Source organism: Ranitomeya imitator, chromosome 2 (genome assembly GCF_032444005.1).
Source record: "Ranitomeya imitator isolate aRanImi1 chromosome 2, aRanImi1.pri, whole genome shotgun sequence".
Taxonomy (NCBI): Eukaryota; Metazoa; Chordata; class Amphibia; order Anura; family Dendrobatidae; genus Ranitomeya; species Ranitomeya imitator.
The window spans coordinates 393,338,019-393,358,769 of NC_091283.1; the positions used below are offsets into that span (position 1 = coordinate 393,338,019).

At 42.0% G+C, this 20,751-nt stretch overlaps 1 protein-coding gene across 1 annotated transcript; it reads left to right on the forward strand.

The window, feature by feature from the left end:
• The first annotated feature begins 305 nt into the window (after positions 1-305).
• On the forward strand, positions 306-6,833 carry LOC138667038 (gastrula zinc finger protein XlCGF26.1-like). The gene is made up of 3 exons (XM_069755289.1): positions 306-401; positions 1,562-1,652; positions 4,811-6,833. The coding sequence occupies exons 2-3, from the start codon at positions 1,604-1,606 to the stop codon at positions 6,064-6,066; spliced, it is 1,305 nt and encodes a 434-aa protein (XP_069611390.1). The 5' UTR covers positions 306-401; positions 1,562-1,603; the 3' UTR covers positions 6,067-6,833.
• The last annotated feature ends 13,918 nt before the right edge of the window (positions 6,834-20,751 follow it).

Sequence of the window (20,751 nt, forward strand, 5' to 3'; positions counted from 1 at the left end):
CTGCTGACTGGAGAGGTGACACTGCTGGGAATGCTGGGACATTATACAGTAACGCTATGAAGGGATCGGGGGTGACTGTATCATTGTATGTGTCAGGTTCCTATAAGGTGTCAGGATGTCACCATCTATTTCTCCATGGAGGAGTGGGAGTATTTAGAAGGACACAAAGATCTATACAAGGACATCATGATGGAGGTTCCCCAGCCCCTCACATCACCAGGTAATAGACAGGACTAAATATACACGGCCTATAATTATCTGTATGTAAAGAATGAATTCAGTCCCTGTATGTGTTTCCTCCAGTTCTATCCAGTGAGAGGACAACACCAGAGAGATGTCCCCGTCCTCTTCTTCCACAGGACTGTAAGCAAGAAGATCCCGATGTTCATCAGGATTATCAGGTAGATGGAGAGAAGGTGTCATGAGATCTCCCCCATGATGTGTAGAAGGCTGTGAAGGTCTTGTGTTCAGTCTTGTTTTATCCACCAGTATAATACACTGAATGGACAATTTATTGCAGACTCCGACCCTCTCCTGAATGGAGCTACTGTGTATGGAAATTAAAACCTGTGACCCCTTAGTGAAGCATAAAATTAAGTGATTAGATTTCAGGTTGAATCCTAAGTAGAAAGTGAAGTTATTGTAGAGTGATCTGAGTGAATTTGAAGAAGGCAAGACCATCGTTCCTAGATTAGCCATACTTGTCTATTTCAAAACTACAAACCTCATCAGGTTTTCATGGGCAGAGGTGTCAGTAGTGTATGGAGAGTATTATGTAGGAAATGTTTGTAATGAAATGGGATAACATGTTTGTATATAACTTGTCTGGGGAAAAAAAAAGAAACAATTGATGCACAATCATGCTAAAGCCATTGTATTTAAATGAAATAGAAAGGAAAAACTTGATCAAAAGAACACAAAATTAGATCACCGAGCACTGGAAAACATTGCCTGGCCAGATGAATACAGATTTCTGATGGATCATTCTCAAGACAGGGTGAGAATTGACTAGGACTTAACCATTTTGACCAACCAAGTTAATCACTTCTTGGCTGCTATTGATCCTATGATAGAAACACAGTGATCTATGCCATAATGGAACAGTCATGGATTGCTTCCAGGAAAATTTTTTTTTGCTTCCCTGGTCTTGACAGTCCTCAGATTTTAATCCTATAGGGCCTTTCTAGGTGGAGATAGAATGTGCTGCTAAGAACAAGTCAGGACCTTCATCTGGAATGTGGGGCATGACAAATTGCTGAGGTTCTAAACGCCAAAGTGCTGCCAGATGGGTTTCTGTAAGAAAGAGGCCATTCAGTTTGTTTTACACTTGGAGATGACAGGAAAAAGCTGATCATAGATATTAGATGTTGTCTGGATCTTCTCATAATTTTCTGGTTGTGGGCACTGTTGGGTAGAATTAGGAGGCGACAGGTTGGATTTATATAGGAGACCTCCTGCTGTCATGTCATTTTTGCCCGTCCTGTTAATTTACAATCTTTTCTTCTAAATCGTTTCATGTGACTTCTCCATCTCTCTGTGACTCTTACATTATTGGTTTCAGGGTGAAGATCTGACCCATATTAATACTACAGAGACATATGTGATGGGTGATGAGTGGTGTGAAGAGGATATTCTTACAGGTAACCACACAGGTGAGTAGTGACCACTAAATGCAGATAAGTCACAGATTCTACTCGGTCAGTTGCTGGTGCAATTATGTCAATGTTTGGCTAGAAATGGAAGCAAGGCAATTGGTGATTTACCTTGGAAGAGGAGCATCAGTGGATGATTAGGTGGTGTTTGTTTTATTAGTTTATTACTTGCTTGATCATAGTTTTTCACTTTTTAGTCCATAGAATGTTTGAGTAAGGGACTTCCAGAGTCATTGTGTCCAACCCCCTGCTCAATGCAGGATTCACTAAACCATCACAAACAGATGTCTGTCCAGCCTCTGTTTGAACGCTTCCATTCACGGAGAACTCGCCACCACTCGTGGCAGCCTTTTTCCACTCATTGATCACACTTTTTTCTAATATCTAATTTGTATCTTCTCCCTTTGTTTCATTCAATTATTTCTCATGTTTCCATGTGCAAATGAGAATAATGATGATCCCTCTACACTGTGACATCTCTTTAGATATTTGTAGACAGCTATGTCTTCTCTTACCTTTTTTTGGGACAAGCTAAACTTTCCCACATCCTTAAATTGTTCCTCAACGGACATAGTTTGCAGTCCTCTCACAATCCTGGAAGCTCTTTTTTTAACTTGTTCCAGTTTTTCAATGTCTTTTTTTTAAATGTCCTCAGAACTGGACACAGTATTCCAGATGATGCCTCACCAAAGAGGAGTAGAGGGGGATAATTACTTCACGTGACCTACACTCTATGCTTCTCTTAATACATCCCAGAACTCTAATTGCATTTTTGCTGCTGCATCACACTGTTGACTCATGTGCAGTCTGTGATTTATTAGTATATCCAAGTCTTTTTTACACGTGCTGTTGCTTAGTTCTATTCCTCCCATTCTATAGATATAATGTTTGTTTTTCTTGCCCAGATGTAGAATCTTGCATTTATTTTTTTTTTCTATTAAATACCATTCTATTAGTTGCTGCCCATTTTTCAAGCTTATCTAGATCCTTCTGAATCCTTTTGCTGTCTTCTTTACACTGTATGCAGAATTATTAGGCAAGTTGCATTTTAGAGGATTATTTTTATTATTGACCAACAACTATGTTCTCAATCAACCCAAAAGAATCATAAATATCAAAGCTTAATATTTTTTGGAAGTTGGAGTGGGTTTTTTTTAGATTTGGTTATCTTAGGAGGATATCTGTTTGTGCAGGTAACTATTACTGTGCAGAATTATTAAGCAACTTAAAAAAAAACAAAAATATTCCCACCTCAATTGTTTATTTTCACCAGGTAAACCAATATAACTGCACAAAATTTAGAAGTAAACATTTCTGACATGCAAAAACAAAACCCCAAAAAATTAGTCACCAATATAGCCACCTTTCTTTATGATGATACTCAACAGCCTTCAGTCCATAGATTCTGTCAGTTGCTTAATCTGTTTATGATCAACATTGCGTGCAGCAGCCACCACAGCCTCCCAGACACTGTTCCGAGAGGTGTACTGTTTTCCCTCCTGTAGATCTCCCATTTTATGAGGGACCACAGATTCTCTATGGGGTTCAGATAAGGTGAACAAGGGGGCCGTGTCATTATTTTTTCTTCTTTGAGACCTTTACTGGTCAGCCACGCTGTGGAGTAGTTGGAGGCATGTGATGGAGCATTGCCCTGCATGAAAATCATGTTTTTCTTGAACGATACCGACTTCTTCCTGTGCCACTGCTTGAAGAAGTTGTCTTCCAGAAACTTGCAGAAGGTCTGGGAGTTGAGCTTCACTCCATCCTCAACCCGAAAAGGTCCCACAAGTTTGATGATACCAGCCCATACCATTAGCTCACCTCCACCTTGCATGTGTCACGGCCGTGTGACAGTCACAACAAACAAGCTCTACATGCATGTGCTGTGACTGTCGCACAGCCGCGACACATGCAGCTGTGGCGCCGGACACCTATTTTATCGGGAGTGATCCAGGTATCCGGGTTCCCACTGCAGCTATTGGGTAAACTCTTTTAGCTTGCCGAATAAGGAGGGAGCTGACTATGTTCGCCCATCTCTATCATTCCAGTAAAAATCTACTATACCGCTGCCACCTGTCTAAAAGATGACAACAAAACCTGCTCCTATTGCTACTGTCTAACCATATAAAAAATTCACTAACAGGCATTTAAATGGTTCCAATTTGCATCTGTTCGATTGGCAATTATCCTGCCACTCCCCCCCACCCCCCGAACAAATTGCAGAGTGGATGTGTAAGTAGGATATGAGACAAGGAGCAAGCCTAAAGGTACCTTCACACTGAACGATATCGCTAGCGATCCGTGACGTTGCAGCTTCCTGGCTAGCGATATCGTTCAGTTTGACACGCAGCAGCGATCAGGATCCTGCTGTGCCATCGTTGGTCGGTGCAGAAAGTCCAGAACTTTGTTTCGTCGCTGGACTCCCTGCAGACATCGCTGAATCGGCGTGTGTGACGCCGATTCAGCGATGTCTTCACTGGTAACCAGGGTAAACATCGGGTTACTAAACGCAGGGCCGCGCTTAGTAACCCGATGTTTACCCTGGTTACCAGTGTAAAAGTAAAAAAAAAAAAACACTACATACTAACCTTCCGCTGTCTGTCTTCCGGCGCTGTGCTTCTCTGCACTGTGAGCGCCGGCCAGCCGGAAAGCAGAGCACAGCGGTGACGTCACCGCTGTGCTTTCCGGCTGGCGCTCACAGTCAGTGCAGAGAAGCACAGCGCCGGGGGACAGACAGCAGAATGTAAGTATGTAGTGTTTTTTTTTTTTTTTTACTTTTACGCTGGTAACCAGGGTAAACATCGGGTTACTAAGCGCGGCCCTGCGCTTAGTAACCCGATGTTTACCCTGGTTACCAGGGGACCGGCGTGGTTGGTCGCTGGAGAGCTGTCTGTGTGACAGCTCTCCAGCGACCAAACAGCGACGCTGCAGCGATCGGGATCGTTGTCTGGATCGCTGCAGCGTCGCTAAATGTGACGGTACCTTAAGTCAATTTCTGGTAATGGTACTTTAGATGCGACTGTCCTAGTCAATTGAAAATTAAATGTTACTATAAATTGTATATACATTTATATAGAAATGCTATATATAATTTTTGAATTACAATGCTTTCAAGGAATTTTATTGAAAAATAATACAATTGTCTTCATTTTTGGCAGATGACTGTACCAGAAGCGTAGAGAAATTCTTTTCAGATTTTAAAGCAGATGATCATAATATTACACCAGATACATATGAAGAGCATGCCATTGTCCCAGATATACCTTCAGATCTACACCATAATGGTCTGTCATCTGATACTTTTGACTTGGCGCTATCTACGGATTCATTTAAAAATGAAAATAACAGAATTTATCATGAATATCAAAGATCTCACACAAGAAAGAAACCATTTTCATGTTTAATGTGTGGGAAAAGTTTTACAGCTAAAACAAATCTTGCTAGACATGAGAAAATTCACACAGGGGATAAGGCATTTCCTTGTCCCCAATGTGGGAAATGTTTTACAGACAAATCATGTGTTGTTAGACATCAGAGAGTTCACAAAGATGAATGGCCATTTTCATGTTCAGAATGTGGGAAGTGCTTTAAAGATAAATCAAATCTTATTACACATCAAAGAATTCACACAGGGGAGAAGTTATTTTCATGTTTGGAATGTGGGAAACGTTTTACAGCTCAATCAAATCTTGCTAAGCACGAGAAAATTCACAAAGGGGAGAAGCCATTTTCATGTTCCCAATGTAGGAAATGTTTTTCAAACAAATCAAATCTTCTAGCACATTTGAAAATTCACACAGGGGAGAAGCCATTTTCATGTTCCCAATGTGGGAAATGTTTTAAAGAGAAATCCTGTTTGGTTAGACATCAGAGAATCCACACAGGGGAAAAGCCATTTTCATGTTCAGAATGTGGGAAATGTTTTATAGAGAAAACACATCTTCTTGAACATCAAAGAATTCACACAGGGGAAAAGTTATTTTTGTGCTCAGAATGTGGAAAATGTTTTAGTCAGAAAACAAAGCTTGTTACACATCAGAGAATTCACACTGGGGAGAAGCCATTTTCGTGCTTAGAATGTGGTAAATCTTTTACAGAGAAATCATATCTTGTGACTCATCAGAGAATTCACACAGGAGAGAAGATATTTTCATGTTCAGAATGTGGGAAATGTTTTACAGATAATTCAACTCTTTTTGGACATCGAAAAATTCACACAGGGGAAAAGCCATTCTCATGTTCAGAATGTGGGAAATGTTTTGCACGAAAATCTGCTGTCATTAGACATCAGAGAAGTCACACAGGGGAGAAGCCATTCTCATGTTCAGAATGTGATAAATGTTATGCCACGAAGTATGTGCTTGCTAAACATCAAACAATTCATACAGGAGAGAGGCAATTTTCATGTTCCTAATGTGGGAAATGTTAGATGTTAGTAATGAATTAAGAATTGTTACACATCATAAAATACATGTGAGAATTCATCTTCATGTTCAGAATGTGGGAAATATTTTAATTGAAAGAGAAACTTGTGTTAGCTAGCTGAAAAGCTAGTTTACTGTTCAGAATGTGGTAAATGTCATAGAATATTAGAGTTGGAAGGGACCTCAAGGGTCATCGTGTCTATCCCCCTGCTCAAAGCAGGATTCACTAAACCATCTCAGACAGATGTCTGTCCAGCCTCTGAAGACTTCCATTGAAGAAGAACTTGCCACCTCTTGGGGAAGCCTGTTCCATTCATCACCCTCACTGTCAAAGTTTTGTCTAATATGTATCTTCTTTTCAGTTTCATTCCATTGCTTCTGGTGTTTCCATGTGCAAATGAGAATAATGATGATCCCTCTACACTATGACATCCCTTCAGATATTCATAGACCGCTATTAAGTCTCCTCTTAGCCTTCTTTTTTGCAAGCTAAACATTCCCAGATCCTTTAACCGTTACCCGATATGGTGAGAAATCACCATATTCACACAGAATAGAGGTACATTTAATTTTCAGCAAGTGGGAAATGATTTACAGGAAACTAAAAAAAAGTTCCAGCTACAAATTTAATGTTGTTGGAGGAGGTAGCAAATTGTACAAGAAGTAAAAATATTACAGTGAAGCCACATGTCATACAAGAGAAATGTAAAGCAATTTAAAGCACTAACTGATTATTTAAAGGGACACTGTCACCTGAATTTGGAGGGAACAATCTTCAGCCATGGAGGCGGGGTTTTTGGGTATTTGATTCACCCTTTCCTTACCCGCTGGCTGCATGTTGGCTGCAATATTGGATTGAAGTTCATTCTCTGTCCTCCATAGTACATGCCTGCACATGGCAATCTTGCCTTGCGCAGGCGTGTACTATGGAGGACAGAGAATGAACTTCAATCCAATATTGCAGCCAGCATGCAGCTAGCGGGTAAGGAAAGGGTGAATCAAACACCCAAAAACCCCGCCTCCATGGCTGAAGATTGTTCCCTCCAAATTCAGGTGACAGTGTCCCTTTAAAATGGTGTTGAAATATGTGGACCCTCTAGAATTTTCCATATTTTTACTTAAATTTGACTTAAAACAGCATTTTCACACAAATCCTAAAAGTGGATAGAGCGAACCGATTAAAGGAGTCAAATATTAGGCTTTACCTTTATAAATTTAAGAAAATAATCCAATATCTCATGACTGTGAGTTGAAAAACTATGTGAACCTTTTCTTTCAGTATCTGCTGTGACCCCATTGTGCAGCAAAAACTGTATCTAATTGTTTCTGGTAATTGTTGGTTGGTCCGGCACGTAAGCTTGGTTACCTCTATCCACAGGATAGGTGATAACTTACTGAGCAGTGGGACCCTCATTGATCAACAGAATGGAGATTTTTCTTTTCTTTTTTTATCCCCAATGGGGCACTTTTATGACAGTTACAAAATGGAGCGGCTGGTTGGATGCCCAACTGCTGCTCCATTGATTCTCCATGGGGGCCACTGGGGAAAAAGCAAAACGCAGTACTCTGTATTACGATAAGTAATAAATGAAGCATCAAGTCAGGCATTTTCACTGCTCATCCACTCTAAGGTTATGGTCACACTACGGTATAAAAGATCGTTCCGATTTTTATCCAGAAAAGTGGGACTATTTTTTTCTTAGTTGTCATCCGTGTGCAATCCTTTTTTTCAGTAGCAATAATTAATCATTTACAGTTTCCTATGTTACAGAATTTCAATGTATCCATAAAAATCAGATGCTGGCATCTGATTTTTTTTTTTTTCTTGCACCCATAGATTTGAATAGGTGAGTTTCATCTGATTTTCTTCACAGACAGATTCTGTAAGTTAAAAAAAATCGGTCATCAACACTGCCCCATTGAATAACATAGAGCAGAGTGCAATCTGATAAAAAAAAAAAATCTGACAGCCCTCATCCGGTTTATAGGGTGGTGTGAGTGAACCCTTCCAGGAATAAAAGTTTCCTGTTCCCCTGATCTGTGCAGGTCCCAGCTCTCGGATCCCCATTATTCAATATCCCATGGCTTGGTGATAACTTGTTTTAACCTGACATCTCCATTAACTTTATTGATCCTTTGTCTTCTCTTTTGTAGAATGACTTGCGTTCTTAGGGTCGTTGTCTTGCTGAATGCCTCATGTTGTCTTGAGCTTCAGTTCATAGACAGATGTCCTGACAGTTTCTTTAGAACTTAAGGGTATTATTCTTAAGTTATTTCTCCATCAATTATTACAGCCGTCCTGGCCCTGATGCAGCAAAACAAACCTCAATCTTGTACTACCACCACATTGTTTCACAGATGGTTTGAGGTTTTTATACCATTCGGCTGAGTTTTTCTTTCTCCAAGCATAATGCTTCTCCTTTCAAACAAGTGCTATTTTGCTCTCCTCCATCCAAAACACTTTGTTTTAATGGCCATCTGGCTCGAACACAAGATATTTGAAATGCCACAACTTAGCCCATCATCCATACACAAACAGTAACTTTTAAATGGCCCATCCTGTGGGGGCTGCCTAGGAGGCTGATGTAATCCAAAATGTATTTCTTCTCTTAAAGAAGCAGAAGATAACTGTAGATGAAAACATTTAGGTATTTCTGTTATTTCTGCCTTTTTATTTTATAACTGTTTTGCATATTTGAGTGTCGTTTTATTTTTTCTTTTTTTATATCTTTTATTATAAGCACTGTTTATTTTTATATTCAAACTAAAAATCTGTAATAAGTTTCATCCTTGTATACACAGCCTGTCGGATTGTGTGTGACTTTTTGATTGTCTGACTGTAACATATTTTGGGGACTCATCATCTGTGTGTTTGAGTGGTGGCAGCGCATTAAGAAATCTGAGTGTGCTGAATGTGTCAGCGTGTAATTTATGCTTACATTAACCCCTTTATGACCATCGATACGACTTTTAACCGCTGCAGTTAAGGGTACTTATTATTATTTATATAGCACTATTGATTCCATAATAATAATAATCTTTATTTTTATATAGCGCTAACATATTCCGCAGCGCTTTACAGTTTGCACACATTATCATCACTGTCCCCGTTGGGGCTCACAATCTAAATTCCCTATCAGTATGTCTTTCGAATGTGGGAGGAAACCGGCGAACCCGGAGGAAACCCACGCAAACACAGAGAGAACATACAAACTCTTTGCAGATGTTGTCCTTGGTTGGATTTGAACCGAGGACTCCAGCGCTGCAGTGCTAACCACTGCACCACCGTGCTGCCCATGGTGCTGTACATGAGAAGGGGTTACATACAAATTACAGATATCACTTAGAATAAGCAAACTAGCAATTACAGACTGATACAGAGGGGCGAGGACCCTGCCCTTGCGAGCTTACATTCTACTTATGCCTCAGCTTTTTAACGGCGCTGAGTAATAAGTGTATAGCACCCCCAGTGTCGGAATTTCTTCGGCGTCTCGGGTACCGGGGGTAGCTGAGACTCCAAAGAACACGATTCAGGTCATTTTTTACCGACCCCTATGTTGCGAGAGCCGTTATTAACGGAATAACAGCGACTGCAAAAAAAGTCAGATTTCCCATTTAATTTCTCCTCTGATGTGATTGCACATCAGAAGAGAGAGAAATGGGGTCCCCCGATCTCCCCCAGTACCTCAGGTGTCCCTGCAACCCCCCGTGAAGTCCCCCGGGTTGCCGGTGTCTTCTTCGGGAAGAAAATGGCGTGCGCAGTGCGCCCGCCGAGATCTGCCGGCCAGCAACTTTAGGAAATGTTTCCTATTGGTTCATTTTGATCACTGTGATAGGGTCTATCACAGTGATCAAAATGAAAAGAATCGTAACTCAAACTCTTCTTTATCACCCTCTTAAGTAAAAATAGAATTAAAAAATGTATTTATTTCTATTTTTCCATTAGGGTTAGAGTTGGGCTAAAGTTAGGGTTGGGCGAAGGTTAGGGTAAGGTTAGGGTTGTGTTTATGGCTGGGATTATGATTAGGGTTGGGATTAGGGGTGTGTTAGGGTTAGGTTTGTGGTTAGGATTAGGGTTAGGGGTGTGTTGGGATTAGTGTTAGGGGTGTGTTGGGGTTAGGGTTGGAGTTAGATTTGGGGGGCTTCCACTGTTCAGGTACATCAGGGGTCTCCAAACTTGACATGGCGCCACCATTGACTCCAGCCAATTTTGCATTGAAAAAGGCAAACGGTGCACCCTCCCTTCTGAGCCCTGCCATGCACCCAAACAGTGGCTTCCCCCCCCCCCATATATTGGCGTACTCAGGAGAAATTGCACAACAAATTTTGTGGTCCATTTTCTTCTGATACCTTTGTGAAAATAAAAAAAATTGGTTCCAAGTAATTTTTTTGTGAAAAAGTTAAATGTTAATTTTTTCCTTCCACATTGCTTTAGTTCTCGTGAAGCACCTGAAGGGTTAATTTCTTGAATGTGGTTTTACGCACACCTTGAGGGGTGCAGTTTTTAGAATGGTGTCACTTTTGGGTATTTTCTGTTATATTGACCCCCAAACTCACTTCAAATGTGAGATGGTCCCTAAAAAAAAATGGTTTTATAAATTTTGTTGGAAAAATGAGAAATCCCTTGTCAACTTTTAACCCTTATAACGTCCTAACTAAAAAAAAAATTTTGTTTCCAAAATTGTGCTGATGTAAAGTTGACATGTGGGAAATGTTTTAAGGGTACAAAAATTTAAAGTTTGTAAATTGCAAAATTTAACATTTTTGCCAAATTTCCGTTTTTTTCATAAATAAACGCAAGTTATATATTTTACCACTAACATGAAGTACAATATGCCACGAAAAACAGTCCCAGAACTAGTGGTCTATGATGAAGCGTTCCAGAGCTATAACTTCATAAAGTGACAGTGGTCAGAATTGTAAAAATTGGCTTGGTCATTAAGTACCAAATTGACTCACTAAGGGGTTAAAGCCTAGGACAAAGGTTGTGTGTTGGATTGAGTGAGAGACATAAATGTACCCTCTGCAGGGGCACCCCTTATCATGTGCTGAGAAGTGTGTACTTGACACACTGCATGACTGCGAAATCAAACAGCGTGAGGTGCACACATCACAATTTTTTTCCACATGACCTCATTGCGATTTGTATACTTGAGCTCATGCACCAACCAGATTCTTTCCGTTTCTATTGAGAGAAGCTCAGGAATCAATTTTTCATGTGACTGCAAGCATGCAAATGAGGTCATATGGAATACCATGCTTGGCTCTGTATTGTACACGCCCCCTGAGGAAGCGACATTTAAACGCGAAACGTACGTTGGGGTACGTAACCGAGATCTAGGCAGGACGGATCATCATAATGGGCAACTATTAGTGATGAGCGAGTATACTCGTTGCTTGGGTTTTCCCGAGCACGCTCGGGTGACCTCCGAATATTTGTTAGTGTTCGGAGATTTAGTTTTCATCCCGGCAGCTGAATGATTTACAGCTACTAGCAAGCCTGAGTACATGTGGGGTTGCTAGGGAATCCCCACATGTAATCAAGCAGGCTAGTAGCTGTAACTCATTCAGCTGCTGCGATGAAAACTAAATCTCCGTCCAGTTACAAATACTCGGAGACCACCCGAGCAATGAGTACACTCACTCATCACTAGTAACCCCCATGTTACTAATTTAAATTACTCTTGATAGGTACGGGGTGCAACAGAGGGATGTAGAGGCTTTGTCTTGAATGCATATTTTTTTGGTTATTTGGATACTTAATGCCAATGTGGAAATACTGGTGCATACAGGCATGTGATACCTCTTTTTACTAAGCCCCTGGCAATGGATCATATATCCCCTTTTCCTTCTGTTTGCACTTTATTACAACTCCTGCCCTTTTCTTCGGCCTTTGTTTACACCTATGAATTTAATCACTTTTTTTTTACTTAACCCATGTATTACAGATTTTTGCATTTATTTATTATCATTTTTTATGTGTATGAATTGTTGTTCATTTAATTGAAGTAATAAACTTTGGTGATTTTTTTTATTGGCTTTTTTTTTTTTACTCGGTTTTCTTCTTGTTTTTGCATTGTTTGGCGAGTCACCACTAATATGAGTTTATGCTACTATATTACTGGTATTTATATGTAGATCTGTACACCTCCTACATGCACTGTTCCACTCTGTACACCTACATGTACCATTCCACTCTGTACACCTCCTACATGTACCGTTCCACTCTGTACACCTACATGTACCATTCTACTCTGTACACCTCCTACATGTACCGTTCCACTCTATACACCTCCTGCATGCACCGTTCCACTCTGCACACCTCCTGCATGTACGGTTCCACTCTGTACACCTGCATGCACCGTTCCACTCTGTACACCTCCTACATGCACTGTTCCACTCTGTACACTTACATGTACCATTCCACTCTGTACACCTCCTACATGTACTCTTCCACTCTGTACACCTCCTACATGCACTGTTCCACTCTGTACACCTACATGTACCATTCCACTCTGTACACCTCCTACATGTACTCTTCCACTCTGTACACCTCCTACATGCACTGTTCCACTCTGTACACCTACATGTACCATTCCACTCTGTACACCTCCTACATGTACTCTTCCACTCTGTACACCTCCTACATGCACTGTTCCACTCTGTACACCTACATGTACCATTCCACTCTGTACACCTCCTACATGTACCGTTCCAGTCTGTACACCTCCTACATGTACCATTCCACTCTGTACACCTCCTACATGTACCGTTCCACTCTGTACACCTACATGTACCGTTCCACTCTGTACACCTGCATGCAACGTTCCACTCTGCACACCTCCTGCATGCACCGTTCCACTCTGCACACCTCCTGCATGTACGGTTCCACTCTGTACACCTCCTGCATGCACCGTTCCACTCTGTACACCTCCTACATGTACCATTCCACTCTGCACACCTCCTACATGTACCGTTCCACTCTGTACACCTACATGTACCATTCTACTCTGTACACCTCCTACATGTAGCGTTCCACTCTGTATACCTCCTGCATGCACCGTTCCACTCTGTACACCTCCTGCATGCACCGTTCCACTCTGTACACCTCCTACATGTACCGTTCCACTCTGTACACCTACATGTACCGTTCTACTCTGTACACATCCTACATGTAGCGTTCCACTCTGTACACCTCCTGCATGCACCGTTCCACTTTGTACACCTCCTGCATGCACCGTTCCACTCTGTACACCTCCTGCATGCACCGATCCACTCTGTACACCTCCTACATGTACCGTTCCACTCTGTGCACCTCCTGCATGTACCGTTCCACTCTGTACACCTCCTGCATGCACCGTTTCACTCTGTACACCTCCTGCATGCACCGTTCCACTCTGTACACCTCCTACATGTACCGTTCCACTCTGTACACCTCCTGCATGCACCGTTCCACTCTGTACACCTCCTGCATGTACGGTTCCACTCTGTACACCTCCTGCATGCACCTTTCCACTCTGTAATAATAATAATAATAATAATTTTATTTATATAGCGCCAACATATTCCGCAGCGCTTTACAAATTATAGAGGGGACTTGTACAGACAATAGACATTACAGCATAACAGAAATACAGTTCAAAACAGATACCAGGAGGAGTGAGGGCCCTGCTCGCAAGCTTACAAGCTATGGGGAAAAGGGGAGACACGAGAGGTGGATGGTAACAATTGCTTTAGTTATTCGGACCAGCTATAGTGTAAGGCTCGGGTGTTCATGTAAAGCTGCATGAACCAGTTACCTGCCTAAGTATGTAGCAGTACAGACACAGAGGGCTAATACTGCATAAAGTGTATGAGAACATGATGCGAGGAACCTTTTTTTTTTTTTTTTTTTTTTTTATTATAAATAGGCACACAGGGATCGTTAGGTTAATGCATTGAGGCGGTAGGCCAGTCTGAACAAATGAGTTTTTAGGGCACGCTTAAAACTGTGGGGATTGGGGATTAATCGTATTAACCTAGGTAGTGCATTCCAAAGAATCGGTGCAGCACGTGTAAAGTCTTGGAGACGGGAGTGTACACCTCCTACATGTACCGTTCCACTCTGTACACCTCCTGCATGCACCGTTCCACTCTATACACCTCCTACATGTACCGTTCCACTCTGTACACCTCCTGCATGCACCGTTTCACTCTGTACACCTCCTGCATGCACCGTTCCACTCTTTACACCTCCTACATGTACCGTTCCACTCTGTACACCTCCTGCATGCACCGTTCCACTCTGTACACCTCCTGCATGTACGGTTCCACTCTGTACACCTCCTGCATGCACCTTTCCACTCTGTACACCTCCTACATGTACCGTTCCACTCTGTACACCTCCTGCATGCACCGTTCCAATCTATACACCTCCTACATGTACCGTTCCACTCTGTACACCTCCTGCATGCACCGTTCCACTCTGTACACCTCCTACATGTACCGTTCCACTCTACACCTCCTGCATGCACCGTTCCACTCTGTACACCTCCTGCATGTACGGTTCCACTCTGTACACCTCCTGCATGTACCGTTCCACTCTATACACCTCCTGCATGCACGGCTCTGCTCCGCTCCCTACACATCCTAAATGCACGGTTCCACTTTGTACACATCTTTTATGCACGACTCTGCTCTCTACATACCCTTCATGCACAGCTCCGCTCCCTACACATCCTAAATGCACGGCTCCACTCTGTACACATCTTTTATGCACGACTCTGCTTCGCACACATCCTACATGCACTGGTCCACTCTGTACACATCTTACATGCACGGCTCTGCTCCGTACACATCCTACATGCACGGCTTTGCTCCGTACACATCCTACATGCACGGCTCTGCTCCGTACACATCCTACATGCACGGCTCTGCTCCGTACACATCCTACATGCACGGCTCTGCTCCGTACACATCCTACATGCACGGCTCTGCTCCGTACACATCTTACATGCACGGCTCTGCTCCGCACACATCCTACATGCACGGCTCTGCTCCGTACACATCTTACATGCACGGCTCTGCTCCGCACACATCCTACATGCACGGCTCTGCTCCGCACACATCCTACATGCACGGCTCTGCTCCGTACACATCTTACATGCACGGCTCTGCTCCGCACACATCCTACATGCACGGCTCTGCTCCGCACACATCCTACATGCACGGCTCTGCTCCGCACACATCCTACATGCACAGCTCTGCTGAGTACACATCCTACATGCACGGCTTTGCTCTGTACACATCATACGCATATATACATACGGCTATGCTCAGTACACATAATTTGTGCGTGACTGTACTCCGTTATCAACTTATGTGTGTGGTTCCACTCCGTACACATCTTATAAAAAGAATACAGTATATAAACCACAACAAGAAAACAGAGATCCCTAAAAAATAACTTTTAATAATACATTTAAAAAGACTATATTTACCCACAAAATAAATAAAACAGTATTAAATGTACCTAGTGGACCCTAAATTGAACTACAATGAGTCCTACCTGGCAGTGGAGGTTGGCACCCTACTTTACTGCGGTTGGCGCCCCCACTCCTCGACGGCTCGCCCTTACAAGCCCTAAAAGGACCTATACTAAGGAAAGGCTGAGTAAACACTACCCTCAATACCTAAAATAATAACCTGCCTATCAGTGGAGGTTGGCACCCTAATTTACTGCGGTAGGCGCCCCCACTCAACGACGGCTTACCCTAGGGTCCCTAATAATCCCTATAATACGGGATAGACAAAGAGAATTTTGTCCCACAAACACCACCGATACCCGTAGAAGAGAAAAAAAACAAAACAAAATAGAAAAATAAACCTAAACAAAATAATATAAGTAACGAAAAAAAGTTTCACTATACTCGATTGATGTACTATATTGAGCAAGCAAATAATGCTATAATAGATAGAATACTATAACCCAAATACGGGTACACTGGGTGCAATAATATTTATGTCCACAAAATAGAGACCCAGCACTCAGATAAAGTCCACTCTTGTGACACTATATGATATACATATGCTTAATAACAAATAGTATATGTCCATAAATATGGCACAGCAACCATGGCAAGAAGTGGACAAAAGAAAAAATCTTCAAGGCAGCCAATATAACCACAGCCACCACTAGATGAACAATAATAACAACTCCTCTAAATATCTAGTATGAGGATTAGAGGACACGATCGTCCTAGTGGTGCAAGATAGACTGTCAGGATTATATATCACCAGTGTACTCATCCATTTACTGCGATTTTTTGGCGTGGATCCAGCTGCCAAGAATACAGAGCGGTTTCATGTGAATAAACACAACTAGCCCCACAAGGCAGCCCATGTGACCACAACCACTACTAGATGAAAAAAATGATAACAACTCCTCAGAAAATTTAACATGAGGATTAAAAGGACACAATCGTCCCAATGGTGCAGAATAGACAGTAAGGATTACATATCACCAGTGTACTCATCTATTTGCTGCGGTTTTCATGGCGTGGGTCCAGCTGCTGCCAAGAGTACAGAGCGGTTTCATATGGGTGAACATAACCGGCATCTGTCAAATAGTCCCCAAGCAATGCCCGACGCGTTTCCCCCCCATAGGGAATGGTGGGGGTTCATCAGGGGTATGCAGACACGCATAGGATGTAGGTGCTGTACGCTTATTGTTTAAGGTCATTGAAGTTATTACTCCCACGGTCAGACTCGGTGATTTTGACAGAAAGATACTACAACGGGAGTCCAGGTGGACGTATCTACTTAGATCTGTGAGCCCTCTGGGTCTGAATGAGCAGTTGTCCTTTGCTAGTTTTGTCTAGTCATATATGGTGGGTATATGTGTATTTATGGCCATGTATATTTATACTTTGTTTTATAAGTTAGGTCGTATAGTTTGACCTTTTTTCATCATGTTCTGTTATTTTGACTTTATTTATTCATTTGGTTCTTGTCCATATGGCCACTTACCACCTATCAGCTGTATATGTTTTATTATTGGCCAAAGTGTTCGCCCGATTACAATATATGTGTGGGGATATCTATCCTTGTAGTTGGTCAGTCTCTAGCGGTGTATTCTCACTGCCCAGCATTAGCTTTGACCTTCTAGGGCGTTTGCGCTGCTGTGTCGGCCATTTCTATGGAGCCGTATGTATGCTGCCTTTGTTTCTGCAGAGCGCTTATATGCGCATGCGCAGTTCAGATCGGCCATTTGTGTATGGGCGGCTTTTGGCCGCTCCTCCATTTTCTTGTGGCCCGGCTCGCATCATGTGGCGCTGTGCAGTATGGGCGTCCTGGCGGCGTCATTTCCGGCGTACTTGCTGACGCTTCCAGTGTGCTCCCTGCTGATGTATAAAAAGGCGGACTTGGTAAGTGGCGCTTGCCGCTACAGCACCTACATCCTATGCGTGTCTGCATACCCCTGATGAACCCCCACCATTCCCTATGGGGGGGAAACACGTCGGGCATTGCTTGGGGACTATTTGACAGATGCCGGTTATGTTCACCCATATGAAACCGCTCTGTACTCTTGGCAGCAGCTGGACCCACGCCATGAAAACCGCAGCAAATAGATGAGTACACTGGTGATATGTAATCCTTACTGTCTATTCTGCACCATTGGGACGATTGTGTCCTTTTAATCCTCATGTTAAATTTTCTGAGGAGTTGTTATCATTTTTTTCATCTAGTAGTGGTTGTGGTCACATGGGCTGCCTTGTGGGGCTAGTTGTGTTTATTCACATGAAACCGCTCTGTATTCTTGGCAGCTGGATCCACGCCAAAAAATCGCAGTAAATGGATGAGTACACTGGTGATATATAATCCTGACAGTCTATCTTGCACCACTAGGACGATCGTGTCCTCTAATCCTCATACTAGATATTTAGAGGAGTTGTTATTATTGTTCATCTAGTGGTGGCTGTGGTTATATTGGCTGCCTTGAAGATTTTTTCTTTTGTCCACTTCTTGCCATGGTTGCTGTGCCATATTTATGGACATATACTATTTGTTATTAAGCATATGTATATCATATAGTGTCACAAGAGTGGACTTTATCTGAGTGCTGGGTCTCTATTTTGTGGACATAAATATTATTGCACCCAGTGTACCCGTATTTGGGTTATAGTATTCTATCTATTATAGCATTATTTGCTTGCTCAATATAGTACATCAATCGAGTATAGTGAAACTTTTTTTCGTTACTTATATTATTTTGTTTAGGTTTATTTTTCTATTTTGTTTTGTTTTTTTTCTCTTCTACGGGTATCGGTGGTGTTTGTGGGACAAAATTCTCTTTGTCTATCCCGTATTATAGGGATTATTAGGGACCCTAGGGTAAGCCGTCGTTGAGTGGGGGCGCCTACCGCAGTAAATTAGGGTGCCAACCTCCACTGATAGGCAGGTTATTATTTTAGGTATTGAGAGTAGTGTTTACTCAGCCTTTCCTTAGTATAGGTCCTTTTAGGGCTTGTAAGGGCGAGCCGTCGAGGAGTGGGGGCGCCAACCGCAGTAAAGTAGGGTGCCAACCTCCACTGCCAGGTAGGACTCATTGTAGTTCAATTTAGGGTCCACTAGGTACATTTAATACTGTTTTATTTATTTTGTGGGTAAATATAGTCTTTTTAAATTTATTATTAAAAGTTATTTTTTAGGGATCTCTGTTTTCTTGTTGTGGTTTATATACTTTTTTCTGGGATTCCGCATTATTGTACTTAGGTGTTTTCAGGTTTTTATAAAAAGAATACACCAGAGCAGCTATAAGCCTACGAAAAAATACAGGCAATACAGAAAAATACAAGGATAATACCATGGGTTAGGTGAGCCAGTGCCTGAGTCTCCAGCTCTGCCCACTTTGTTGAAGCTAGGGCAAGAATAGTGTGAACAAGCAAAAGTCGCTTTTCTTGCGAAACCTTGCGTTTATGTGCAAAAACCCCCTGAAATTTAAAAAAAAATTTCTACACAAATCTGGCGTTTTACATCTATGGGGACAATTCAAAATCAATGAGACATATAGTTATGTGCAAAATAATAGCAGTGTGTCTACAACAACTGAGAAAAAGCTAAATCCTCATAACATTTATTTCCATATACACAAAGGCGCTAGGAGCTACACATTCAACTCCAAATGAAAACATGAACAAAATATCAATTTTGAAACTGAAAAAGGATTAATATGCTGCTCAAAAAAAATAAGTGTCTACATTTTTTTTTGCAAACTCCAATATTTGCAGTATAAACTGAAATTTCTTCACAGACTTCAGTTTTCTGTTAAACACTGGACAAATATTTAGTGATGAGCGAACGTGCGCAGATAAGGTGTTAGGTGAATTCCATCAGCAAAATCGAAAGTGGAGCTGGGAAGGAAGTTGCAGCAGGCAAGACAGAAGCCACAAGGAAAAAGCCCATGTTCGGACCCCTACTCCGAAATAGACTTGCCCCAGGGGATGTATAGTGACTTTTCAGTGTCTAGAATGTCTGGATGTCATAAGAGGATTGGCAGGTAAGCAGGACTGTAATGATGACTCTGTCTTAAGAATGGGCCAGTGTCTTTTCAAAATTGTTCTCATATTTTGCCACTCATGGTTATAGGTTGAAATGAATCGCACCCTCACATCCTGTTTTTTACATTTGGGATTTGGGAGGTGCATAAAAGGCGAGTTACGTGGGGACATCATACAATGTATTGGGAGTGAGGCCTGGGGGATTCCATTCCAGCACGACCATCCAAGTAATAAAAGAACTTATTTTATTAGGAAACCATTAAAAACAGTTAAAAGCAACACCTGACGCGTTTCTGGCACGTAGAGCGCCCTGTAGTGCAGCTGGGTTGGAACCACAGAAAAGCTCAAAGCAAATGTCTTTTAATATCCAAAGAAACTCACAACTGGAAACAAACTGTGTCCTCCAGATCGCAGCCGGGACATCAAAACAGTCCGTATCTGAGACAAGTTTCCGTGGGCAACTGCACCGCCGTGTCATGCTGAGGGGTGGCAGGCTTTTTGGCTTTGCTTGGCTCAGTGTTACTTCACACAGGCTGAATCTTGCAGAGCCGCCTGCTCTGCAGTTTGCAGACCAAGACTGACACCCAACCCTTTGCTGCATTGTGTAAATGGAATCTTTGGCCATGGGCCACTTGTAAGACCCGGTCTGGAGGAAGCGAACTGCCCCACTACCATACTGTAGTTCGATCCAAAAATTAAAGCCCTTAATGGGTTTTCCTAAACATTGTCTTGGTCAAATAGCTTGACCAGGTCCACACTTTAATTTTGGACATGATTATATACAGTCACTAATAAGCTAAGAGTGATTACACTGCATAGATGAAAGATGTGTGATTTCAAATTTGGAATTCATTCTGTTTCCCACAAGTTGGACACTTAATTGTTCAGAAAGGATAATACAGGTAACATCAGTTTACTATCCACCTGTTCCCATCCCCGTCACACAATCCGAGCAGTTCGATATGGAGAATTCACACGGGCCAGAAGAATTTGCTCCAGTGACCATGCCTTTTCCACTGAAGGAGCCATTATAGGCAATAGACTTGCAGATAGAGAATACAGCAGATCCAATATCAATAAAGCCTTCAGAGACAAAAAGAAAAAAACCCGATGTAATATATTAGACAAACAAAAATG